This window comes from Impatiens glandulifera, chromosome 2 (genome assembly GCF_907164915.1).
Source record: "Impatiens glandulifera chromosome 2, dImpGla2.1, whole genome shotgun sequence".
Taxonomy (NCBI): Eukaryota; Viridiplantae; Streptophyta; class Magnoliopsida; order Ericales; family Balsaminaceae; genus Impatiens; species Impatiens glandulifera.
Window position 1 is genome coordinate 59229151 of NC_061863.1, and position 13072 is coordinate 59242222.

The 13072-nt window shown below is 31.9% G+C and overlaps 1 protein-coding gene across 2 annotated transcripts; it reads right to left on the reverse strand.

Moving 5' to 3' along the window:
- Positions 1–405: 405 nt before the first annotated feature.
- On the reverse strand, positions 406–9587 carry LOC124926569 (embryogenesis-associated protein EMB8-like). Of its 2 annotated transcripts, none has more exons than XM_047466820.1 (14): positions 9236–9587; positions 9064–9153; positions 8837–8898; positions 7687–7787; positions 7111–7200; positions 6084–6206; positions 5529–5606; positions 4357–4442; positions 4145–4193; positions 3164–3220; positions 2958–3088; positions 2014–2097; positions 1195–1264; positions 406–944 (listed from the first exon to the last, which is right to left on the reverse strand). In XM_047466820.1, the coding sequence occupies exons 1-14, from the start codon at positions 9493–9495 to the stop codon at positions 561–563; spliced, it is 1665 nt and encodes a 554-aa protein (XP_047322776.1). In that variant the 5' UTR covers positions 9496–9587; the 3' UTR covers positions 406–560. The 2 variants fall into 2 exon arrangements, with proteins under 2 accessions (XP_047322776.1, XP_047322777.1); XM_047466821.1 differs by having other exon boundaries at positions 802–944; positions 1195–1284.
- Positions 9588–13072: the final 3485 nt, after the last annotated feature.

Below are 13072 nucleotides of genomic sequence, written 5' to 3' on the forward strand. Positions count from 1 at the left end.
ACTTTTTTGTAGATATTTAATTACATTGTTTGATCTTTTCAAACACATCCCTCAACGATAAATGTTAGAGATGGAGAACTTTATATCGCCCCCATTCCTTTCGTTTATGCTTACTACTGCTTTGCTTCTTCACGCCTCCGAAGGCCGAAGATCAGCTAACAGTTTAGAAGACAGAACAGAATGAAGCAATATATTTATATATATTTTGAATCCAAACTATAAAGCAATAATATATGATGCAAGTTTTACATGGCAATGATGAAATCCTATATACAGCCAGTCACGAGAAAAACCACACCCTATAACCGGGGCAGATGCAATGTTTTTCGATGTTCGGATCTGTTTGAATGCTCCCCCTAAATAAAAGAAAAGATGTTTTCATTTTCAAACTAACACTTGGTATTTAAGAAACAAACATTTTATTTGATTTATTTTTATGAATACAGAAGAAAATTTATGAAGCACCTCAACTCATATTTATATGTTTGAGTAGGGAACAATAATAATAATGGTGGATCAATAAAGTGATGAAGAATGTGTTTGGAGAGTAGGTATAATAATTAATCCGATTTGCTCTTGAATATTCTAGGCAAGAAGATACTTCCAAACTTCTTTCTCAATAGAACCTTAAGAGCAGAGCCCACAAGTGGCCATGTTGTTGTAACCGCGACGTACACAAGCAGCCAAATCGAAAAGCTACTCCTTCGCGAAAGCTGATCCATGCATTTCTTTGTGGGCAGCAGCAACTGCATTTCTTCAGTAATCTTAGACGGTTGCATTACTTCATTCTCTAAACTAACTTCCTCTCTTTCGTCGTCGTCCTTCTCTTCCTTGATTGTTTGATCATCGGCCAATGCAGCAACTGTGCCATCTTCACTGATACTCAGGTATGGTGAATGATCAATTGAAGATTCATTTGGACTGATCAAGTGGGAAGTTTGCATCTGTAGAGGATCAAATTGGCAAGTCAAATCAGACCAAGCTATGACCCCCTATTATATTTGTCGAACCAAAAACATTTTTATCATGATTCATAAAAATAATCTATCAAGCTAAAACTCAAACATCATTCAGAAAATAAGCTAACATAGCATCATCGCAAATCGAACATAAGTTGAACACTTTTACCCATGAACTAGGTGGGTGATCTAGGAAATAGTTGAGTTCATATTGTACAGTAACATTCGGCTTTACCTTGTTCTTCTTGTGAACTAATGAGCTGGAGTTCAAAATGTTAAGGAATTCATTAACGGCCCGAACCCACCTGCAAAGGAGAGAAGACAGCTATGCAACCATTATGGCTGACCACGGCACTAGATACAACACTTTATAGTAAAATATAACAAAAGAATATAAAATCAGAAGCAGAAAACATTGTCACTTTTTTTGGATTAAATCATCATTTCGCTTTTGATTAATTAAGTATAGGATCTTTACTACTTTCATCCTGGTGCTTTGCTTTTGTATGTGTCGATGGGCTTCATTATTTTAACAACACGGGCACATTCTACATTCCCAAAAGGGCCAAAACAAAGGATCTAGGTAAAGATAATAAAACTTCTTCTATGCAAAAATGGTTTCAGATTATTCAGTTCTCAAATTATTTATTTTATTACCAAGATTTATCCTTTCTGGAGGATGCTAGCACAACATTTCACCTCCACATGACCTCACATCAATCAAGGTGATTTCCCCATTTTGATTAACTTATGTTATGACTTTTACTGTTATAGTTTGGATCTTTTCCACGACTTCAGGTTGACTGTACCGCAATGAAAAGATTCTCATTCTAAGAAAAAAAACTTCTCAATTACTATTTTTACAGTACAATTGCAAATTGAGACCTTTAATTAGAGCTCAATTTCCCTAGAAACAATCAACAAGTGGATTTCATATTGAGTGCAAGTATATCAAATATTAATGGTTTAAATTTGAAATTAAGGAGATAGTAATCATTACTCAATAAAAGGAGTTAGTAACTATTTGCAGGAAAAAGGGTACAAGCTGAATTACCATAAGGATTTGGCTGTTAATCCTTCGAAGAAAGCCAAGTGTCCTCCATGTTGAGTAGTTGCTAGAACAATATTTTCATTAAGCCTGCGTGGATTAATATAACTTGTCTGTTAGAGGAAATCATAATATCCAGAATCTATGGCTGATAAAATAGGTACATGTATGCAAAACTCCAACAGACTGCCTTTAGTAAATACGAGTATATGGTAGGCTTATATAAAGGGCTAAGTAAACTGGAGGCTATGATACATATCATTAATAGAGATGACAGTATAATACACAAATCAAACGACACACATTAAAAGGGTAGCCTACTGTTTTGACAAGTTGAATAGTTCTAAAATGAAATTTCTTGCTATTGTAGGGATTCCTAGCAGGTTAAAGCTAGGAGTATCAGGAGTGTGTTGAATATTGATATGAAAAATCATTGAATGGATAATCTCTAGGTCTGATATCTCAAATTCTTTTGTAATTTAATTTCTAATAGATATGGCTACTAAAGAGACCATTCCACTTATTATATGGTGGGCAATCTGTAAAGAACACATCAGAAGGACATTTTGAGCAAAGCGGATGGGGATAGAGAGGGTCAGGGGTTTCTTCATGCACTCCTTCGTCTTTCTTAGACCAAGACTTTTTCCCAGGAGGAGGAGTCTAGTACCAAATCCCACAACCATAATCCCCGATTTCAATCAAAGCGCTTTATGTGAGAATCGAACTGAGAGTCTGAGACCTTAGCCTCTTTAGTTAAAGATACTTACCACTTGAGCTACCCATCAACGGTATATCTATCATTGTTTTTCTCTTTGTTTAGTTTAATTGTTTTTTTTGGGGGAAAAAAGTTTAATTGTTTAAAGGTGAACTTTAAAATATTTATATATATACATATATATATGGCTAATAAGAATCCAAATCCACAAAAAGAGATTATCAAGAAATCACACCTACACTCATCCCAAGCGATGGCTTCCTTTGTACATATTGGATCGTCAAGGGCATTGATGCAAAGAAGTGGAACTAGTATGCCTCCCACAAAATTGCTGCTGCTGCAACGCCTATAGTATGTGTCCACTGTCTACGAGCAGAAAACATATTCGGCAAATGCAAGACAAACAAAAGAAACATCCAAAGAAAAATTGGATGCACAAACCTCGTATTTCCCAAGAACTCGAGTAGCATGAGTGTCAAATTCCCGAAGTGAACATGCCTGAAAGCATCAGATATAATCAAACATTTTTAGCATATGGCATTTGAGAACAGAAATTGACTATCATGTAATGAACTTAAATAATTATCAACAACTGCACTATTCTGGATCATATCTAATGCTCTCAAGGTCAGTTGTGAAAATGCTTCAGGACCTTATACATGCATGTTTACACAAGTTAAACTAAAGGTACACGAATCAAACCAAACAAGGTCACAATCATCGACTCTCAGGTTTTAAGAAAATAAAATCTGCACCCATTGGAAAGAAAGTGGTGGCCATTACTTATGGGTAACTCAGAAAAGTAGCTTTCTTATCCCAATAACAGAAAAGATGGGAATTCTTTATCGTTTTCTATTCTAGTCCTTGAAACTATGCCAATGATATATGCATAATATTCCATTCCTTGAAAGTCTCAATTCACAAATGAAAGCTCCATTAATGATTCATAGGCTTATATACATCTCCTTACATCTGCAACTGAACATTTTGATGCTTCAGAAACAAAATGGTACAGAGTTCTAAGATCCAACCCACATGAATTGCAGTGAATACTCTTCTATTTATCATATAAGAAAGCATAATAAATAAGGAAGAAGGGTACCACTAAATGGTGAAAGACAATCTACCAACTTTACTGCACTATACAGATCAATCATCTCTCATCTCCAATTTGTAAACTAGAATATGAAATGTATGACTTGGAATCTTATGTGCAGGAAGAGTAATTATTTTGGTAGAATTTAATGTTATTATGGCATCAAAAGAATTTAAGTGGAGAAGAAAAAAGAAGGCAAACACAGGTAGAAGAAATTTACAAGCAGACACATAATATTTCTGTAGCAAGACCTCATTCCTTATTCTCTACCATGATTAATGGTCTCAACAGGAAAAACTACATATAAAAATGAAAACATAGTTGACCTTCTCAACGCCTTCCCAATCTGTAAGGCGAGAAAATATAGACTGGTGCCTGCAAGAATTCAGTTATCAATACACATGAATTTTACAAAGCAGGAAAAATGTGGAGACGTGAAAGGGAATTGAAGAAATAATTATTCAAGACAAATGATAACCAAATGGTGTAAGAGATACATAAAAAAGAAAGCAGTTGATTCAAAGTCATGAAGACATACAGTTTGGCATAACTTTTTAGGCCAACTGCAAGAGCTTTGCCATAAAGCTTCTGTAGAGTCCTCCTGTTGAGGAATCTATCACATATCTGCCGAAACAATAACATACTAGTTAGTAACAAGAATTTCAATTTGAGCAGGTCATACTGATGTATATATATTGAGATAAGTATCTATAAAAGAATTGGAAATCTATTTGCTAAATCAAATGAAAAGCGACATAGCAGTTAAAAAAATTATATTATTGCCAAAGAAAAGAAAGATCATGATAATAGAAAAGATAGTCTTCCAGCATGTCTGCATATGTAGCTGTAAGATAGACTTAGAAAACATAAGGACCAAAAGACACTGACAAAAGAATGTTGGATTGGTCTATATATTCTTCCACATTTAGCAAAGAAAGAGGAAAGAGAAATGGCATGTTCAAAAGAGCATATTAGTCTCTCTGTTTTCTTGTATTATTAACTTTTATGGCTGTAGGGTTTTCAATGTCTCCATCAAGTTCATGCACAAGAAACCAAAATCCAATGATAGCAGAATCAAAAGCATTTCACCTGATATAATAGACCAAGTGTGAAAGACATGACCTTTTACCCACCTCACTTAACCAACAGGCCAGAAAGTTAAGGAAGCTGGAAATTGGCAATCAACTCACTAAAAGGCTAGGGGGTTATGGGCTGGGAGTTTCCCTTTATCTTTTACGCAGGATTCTATCCAGTTTTAATCAAAAAGGGTATGGGGTTGAATGAACAAAGACTCAAAAGATAGTTCAGGGATCCTAGCTTGTCCATGGGTTCGGTATAAATCCAGAAGGTTGAGGGGTGACAAAAAGAGGGTGTTTTCCAGTGTTGCACTAGAAAAGGACCTAGGAGAGCATTTTCTCTTAGGCTTCTACTCTTGTTCCCGTCTAAGCCCTATCACTGTCTACTAACAGCCTAATCGCCTATAAAAGACAAAAAAAGATGCTAGGGAGTACTAACTTTTGGATGTAGGAATAGAACTGGTAATTTTTCATGGACTACAAAATTTCTCAGATATAAAAGAATAAGACATCATTGGATTTTGATTATTAATGATAATAATCTAACCTTTAAATCTTCCTTATTTTTGAATAGCATAAATGTATCTAGAATACCATATCAAGGATGTCATATCAAAGAAATATATTTACTGACCAACGCGTCCCATGGAGAACAGATAGCTACCGCACCAACAATTGGTGTATTGTTCCCTTCCTCGCCAAGATATTTTACCTGAAAACCCAGCTCCCAGTCAAAACAGGATGGGAATATTAGACAAACAATCGCCTGTAAATTGCTTACAACATTATGTTAGATCTCTTTACGCTAGGATCAAGATGTCTTCAAATATTTTTCCTATTGTGTAACATGCTAGGTACGTTAGATTTGTACGATCTATCTAGAGATGGCGCTAGAATATTCAGTGTTTTTTTATAATACAGATTAGGCGTAGTTAATAACTTAATATAATCAACTCTTTGCATATAGATGTCTGAACTTGTAGTACATCATTACATGTATACTGAATTTTAGTTCACAAGTCTCATGCATCTCAAAGTTTGATTTTTATAACTCATCATGAAATAAACAAGTAGAAATATAGCCTACTCATGGTGTTTGAAGAGTGGAATTTCATCCCCAGATGTTCATCTTAGCTACAAGTCTTAAATGGATGTGCATATTACATTTATAACTCAAGCGATGGATTACCAAAACATTGGCACCAACGCTAGTTCCAACAATGAAGAGTGGTGCTTCCTGGTACTGTTTGTGGATAAAACCAATGACTTCTCTCACATCTTCAGTCCATCCAGCATTATAGAAGCAATCAGACTGCAATGACAAGCCAAAAGAAAATTGTCAAAGAAATTGTATTTTTGAAAAGGTCAACTTTAATTGAAAAGAATACGAAGAAAGCAATCATAGTGTAGTTTCTGATCCAATTAGGTTCTGTCTTTTTCTAGGCCCGGTTAGGTCCGATGTCCCCAGTTATAGGGGCACATCTAGGTCCCTGCTTGTGCTTAGGGAGTACAAGGTATGGAACCTAGAATAATGAAATATACACTTTTTTGGGACCTAGAATTATTTGAGGTACTAAAATTTGAACAGTGCCTATCATTGCTAGCTATTTATCCCCTTAGCAACTCTATTGTTGGTAAGGACATCCCTCTCCTAGGGTAAGTATTAAGAGTACGCCAATAAATTGATGAGCTTAAACAGTATCCTTGTGCTTGGTTTAAACAGTACGCCAATCTGACCACTTCATTTTCTATAAATAAAAAAAATGAAATCCCAATGTATCTTCCTAGTCATTTATGTAATGATATATTGTTGTTAGAGAAAATTATGGTAATGGATTTTGCAAGATTGAAACTATTCCCTTAGAGCAAGTCACAAACTAAATATATGGGTGATTAGCAATTTCCCTTGGGTGTTGAAATTGTCGTGGACAAAGATAACTCATCTCTAAGAAAATACGCCCTGGATCTTCATATAAAAGTTGGACATTGGGATCTAAATCATTTAATACTCCTATGGTTTCCAATGTAAGATTAAGAGCCAATGGTGAAAAGGTATTCTTTATCAAGAGAGGTATAAAAGAGCGGTGGATAAATTTATTAATTGCATGGCAAGATGATGCAGATCCAATTAGCTGCAGGTTAATTAGTTTAAGTCATGACCAAAAATTGGAACGCAAGTATGACAATTCTTAAATATCTTTGGGATGGGTGCTTACAGTGATGGATATTCCGCCAAGCCCACGATGATTACTAACAACCACATTCCACCCACTTTTTTCCATTGCCAAAGCAAAATGTTTTACATACTGTTATAGATAGGTGGACATGAGGAAACGAATCAACAAACAACAAAAAAAAGACAAAAAAATTGAAATTGATAAGAAGCAGTTTGAACATAACATTTCTTCAAACAAATACCATTATAAACAAGTGGCCTGCTCATCAGATCCTAATAGATTTATGTTAAGATGAAATAAGAGATACTCCATCGAATAGCAACACAAAAAATTCACAAATCTACCCTTATTGTTATATTGTTCCAATAGCATCCATATCCACATAGATACTAAAACCTCCCAAATTCATGACCATAAAATTTGATCATGTTGGGCTAATTCAACCATTAAATGGCACATCCCATTCCACTCATTTAGGTTTCACTGAGACCTTTTACCAACCAGCAACAGATTTCCGAATACATGGAATAAAAAATAAAAACAATTCTGAAGGCACGTAATCATCAAGCTAAAATTGGACCATTATGTGCAATTAACGAGGCAATGAGAGCTTACAGCACTTGTAGAATCACTCGTTAAACCAGGAATCACAATCACAATTGGAGTTCTCTCATGTTTAGGAATAGCATCATTCAGTTGGTAGGCAACATCGGACACTGTAAGGGTCGAGTAAAAGGATACGATGATTAGAATAAAACAAGTAGCACATCAGAAGCGTTAAAAATGAGAGAGGGCATACACAGTTGCACAGCCAAAGAGATGCAAGCCTTAAGATGAGAGGTAAAGTGATCAAGTGAGGAATCATGAAACAATATACTAATTTCATCAATTTTACTTTTTTTTTTCTCCACTAGGACTAGCATGTAGACTTCATAGGATGTTTCAAAGTTGTATAATGATGTAAAGTTAGAGGACAAGATATATCAAAGAGTCCTCATGAATCTGCTCCTAGTATAAGAAATCAATAGTAGAGCAAATCAATACCATCAATAACTTGACTTATGTAAATATTCATATATATGCTAAATTCCTTTTGAAGGACTGAAGCATTTCACTGTTACAATCTAATTTATACTATATATCCCAAACAACTAGACTTAGTGATGATTAGGGAAGTAAATTCTTAAAACTATTTAGGATAATTTCTAATATTAAATCCCTTTTAGTATAGACCGCAAATCTACAATTTTACCTAAACCGTCCAAATCGGTCAATAATATTAGAATCTGATAAATCCGTCCAGACAGCCTTACTAATGGGATATAAGATTCCATTCAAGGACACTTAAATTGTGTGTAGAATCTAGATGTCTATGTAAGATACTTGTATGACATGAATGGATACAAAACCAGAAAAGTAGCATGGAATATCAATTCCTAGTTATTCTTACTGGACACATCACGAAGCACACAGAAAACATGCCCAATTACATTAAGGCATGGATGAGACTGTTTTGTGGGTGTGGGAGCAGAATTCTCGAAGCAGGCAATTCACCATCAAGACAATGGTTTTGGTTTTAACTTGCTTCAATCAACTTTGTATAGATAGGATGGAAGTTGAAAAAAGACAATTGCCCAATTACTAAATGGTAGTGAAACATGATGACACTGCCTTTACAAAGGTAAACATGTAAAATAGGGGAAGTCCCAATACATGAAAGGTTTGTCCATAAGAGGACATCACTAGTTAGGGAAGTCGGCATTACCATCAGAATGTTTTAGCCAATCCAAAGCAACTGTTCCCCCGTCTGATGTACGCATTAGTTGCCTAGACATAATAATAATAATAATAATACATTAATACAGACAATAAATTACGTTTAATCTGAATAGAAAACTAAGGATGTTTCTCAACTAGAAAAAAATGCTAAAACTCAAATCTACAGGTAACTAAAAATAATTGAAATAGTGAGATAACGCAAGCAATCAATACCTTGTGTACATGTTAGTAGGAGCATTCTCACGGAAGCTTAAGAAAGTAGTTTGAAGATGTGGACTCGGAAGCCATGGAGTAGATAAGTATCTGCAACAATAAACGAGAAAAACGTCCATTAGAATACAACGAAGTTCTTACGCAGAAATTAGAACAATTAGAATCTTCTCACCTTCCGTGAAGAATCTGACAGTTGGAAACAACTTTTTGGTAGAGCTCGGATCTGGAATGGAATGTTAAGGACACAGGTTGGCCCCTAAATCCAGTAAATAAGTCGTGGAGAAGATGTAATTCGAGGAAGTGATAAAGGAAGATTAAGCAGAAAAGAAAAATCCAAGCTAAATAATGATGAATTGGTATAAGAGAAGCCGCTTGAATCAAGAGCTTGTATGGAGAATCGGAACAAGTTCCATGTGAATTCAAAGAGTCCATTTACAGGTGAAGAAATATTTGAGAAGAGAGATCCTGAAAACCGGATTTTAGAGTATTTTCTACTCTCTCTCCGGTTATTGGATGCTGCTTCAAATTCAACTTCTAACTTATATAAGTATTCAGAAATATAAAGTTGTGTATGATTCAAGAAATTTGATAAAATGAATCTGAAGATTAGTTTATTTCACTTTTTAGCCGCGGCATAAAATAAATATGCAGGTGACACTTTTATTTTATTTTTAACGAAAATGTTGTCTTTGTGAGACACAACAGGATGCAATGTTAAAATATATATATATATATATATTTTGAAACAAAAAAATAAAATAATATTCGTCTCGCGATTGCCGGTTGCGTCTCGCGAGTGCCGGTTGCGTTTTGCGAGTGCCGGTTGCGTCTCGCGAATATTGATTGCGTCTCACAATTGAGGACGTCTCGCAACAGGGGCAAAATTTTTTTTAAAAAAAAGGTGTCGCCAGCGTTTTTTATTTTAAGCGCCGATCAAAAGTCAAATAAATAAATTTTTAGGGTCATTTCGTCAAATTTCCCCGAAAATTCATTTCAATGTTTTATCTGTAGGAATATGTATTATTTAAAATTTGTAAATTTAGCCTATCGAAATTTGAGTTATTAATTATTATCCTATTAAATGATTTAAATATAATTTAATATTTAATGATAATTTATATTTATATTTAAAATTTTATAATACATCAACAAACAAACAAAAAAAAATTGTTGAAGAGATGAGTTAATAATTTATTTTAATTCATTAAAAATTAAGAAAATTGACATATTAATTCATTTTTCAGTTATATAAATCATTTAAATTTATAATTATATATAAATAAATTATTGATATTAATATATATACTTTATTAATATATTTAATTTTGTGACCTAACATATTAAATAAGTTAGGTATATTATTTTCCCAAAAAAAGTTAGGTATAGTAATTATAAATTAGATATATTAATAACTATAATATATATATATATATATAATTAAAAAATTAAATGATTTATATAATTGAAAATAAATTAATTAAAAGTTAACTAATAAAAATAATAAAATAAATCTAATAATTAATGTTTAATTTAATTTTTAATATTTTAGTGATTTATAATGTTAATTTATCTCTAAAACATTTTATTTTTATGAATAATAGAGTTTTTGATCATGTTATAAATAGAAAAATAAAATATACTATAAATAAATTTTAATAAATAATCAAATGAATTTAAAGATAAGAAGAAGAGAAGAAAAATATCATATTTATTTTTGAGAAATAATTCCAGAGGGAATTTGAGAGAAATTATGTGGTGTAATCGAGAAAAAAATTGTTAAAAAAATAAAATAAATAATTCAAGTGTTTATTTGCCAACATTGTTTATCAAATATAGAGGGAGAAAACCGTTATAGTCTTTTCAAGTGTCCGCGACGATGCTGATATAGTCTTGAACGATATCATTACCGACGACAAATCACCCGTCCAAACGTGGAGGCGTATTCCCAGTGGCGGACCTAAAAGGGGGGTCTTGGGGGCCGGGCCTCTCCCAACCAGGATAAAACTTTTAAGATATTTTATATATATGTTTACCAAATTAGGCTTTGTCCTGCTGGTTTTGGAGCTGAAATATATAATAGAGGTCAGTTGATCAAACTCTGCCTCTCACACTTCTTTTTATAAAAAATTTATTTTATACAAACACTATTTTCTAATATTTATAATAAACTAACACTTTCTTTTATAAAAAATAATAAAAAAAATATTTTCTAAGAAACAATACTTATAATAATACATAAATTTTAGTTAATATATAAATAAAATTTATTTATATAAGTTAAAATATAAAGAATTATATATAAAATAATGAAAATCATATAATATTATTATTTATTTTAAAACTACATTTATATTATAATTTATTTATATATATATATATATATTATTAATTTTAATATAATTAATAATACAAATTATTTATAAATATAAAGGTAAAATAACAATTTATATAAATATAAGGGTAAAATATTATTTTATATTTCTTAATTTTATAGTTTTAAATTATTTCAACAAATAAATATATTTGTTAGATTTTATTTAAGGGCCTAAGGTTGTGACACATATTTATTTTTAATTATTTATTTTATGTAGGATATAGAATAATGGAGATGTTCTATAAACGAATTTGTACTTCTACATCACATGACCAACATGAGTCTTCTCAATCAATTAATGAGCCTACTAAAGAGTCTAATGTTACTGATCAAATATACATGGTTAGAATATACCATATCAAAAGATGCATCATTTTGTTTTTGATGTTATCTTTTCAAGCTTTTAAATAGAGAAAACGTAGATGATACATTTATAGGAGATGGGTACAAAAATTGAAAAAGGCATTAGAAAGATTCAATCGTCATATGAGAACTTTCAAATAGTTGTCATAATGAAGCTAGAGTTCAATTTGAATCATTTTAAGATCAAAGACATAACGTGAGAAACGTTTTACGTACACATGGTCGTGAAATAGAAATAAATTATCGCACCCGTTTAACGACAATGTTTGATGTAACACGTTTTCTATTGAGGCAATGATTACCTTTTCGAGGACATATGAGTCAAGTAGTTCATCAAATAAAGTTAATTTTCTTGAATTGATTGATTGGTATATAGTCAACGTAATGAAGATATTTTGTCTTCTTTTGTACCGACTCATGGACAAGAATAATTTAGTAATTGTGCTTGTTAGTATTTTTATGTAATTATCGAGTATAATTTTAATTAAAAAATGCATTTATTTGATAGCCAAAAAAATGTTACGTTACTATGTATTTGCCCCCCGAGAAAATATTTATGGGTCCGCCACTGCGTATTCTCAAATGCTATAATAATTGATTAATTTGTCAAAATTGGAATATAATTTATGAGATGATTTCACTATGCTTTAATTTTCTATTATCATGTGTTTTAGTTTATTCCTTGTTGATCAATTTTATTTTTGTTTTCTCTTGAACTCATGTCACTCTTATAAGCTTTGTGAATTTTATTTAAAAATGCTAAGTTGATTTTTTAAAGAAAATTAAATTAATTTATAAAAGTATATACATCTCAGTTCTATTATATAATAAAGTTAGAGAAATGATTGGGAGAGAAAATGATGGCGCAATTTGATTACCCAAAAAAATAACAAAATTTCTCTTTCTTCTCTCTCCTTACCTTTTATCATTTTTTTAACCAGTGATATAGTTATCATTCCTTCTCATATTCCCTCCTCAAATTTCCTCTCCTTATCACTCTTATAAAGTTATTCAAGATCATCTTTAAACTTAATATATTTTTTTATTCAAACTTTTAAGTAAACAGTTTAACCCCTGAACTTATTGAATATATCAGATTTAACTATCCAACTTCATATCTTATTTATATTGATCAATTTATTTATATTAATAATTCAAATTAAACATAATAATAAAAAACAATTCTTTTGTTAATTTATACATGATATTTTTGTTTTCTAATATTTAAAATAAAATACTATTCTCACCAAATTTACAAAAAAAAAAAATCTA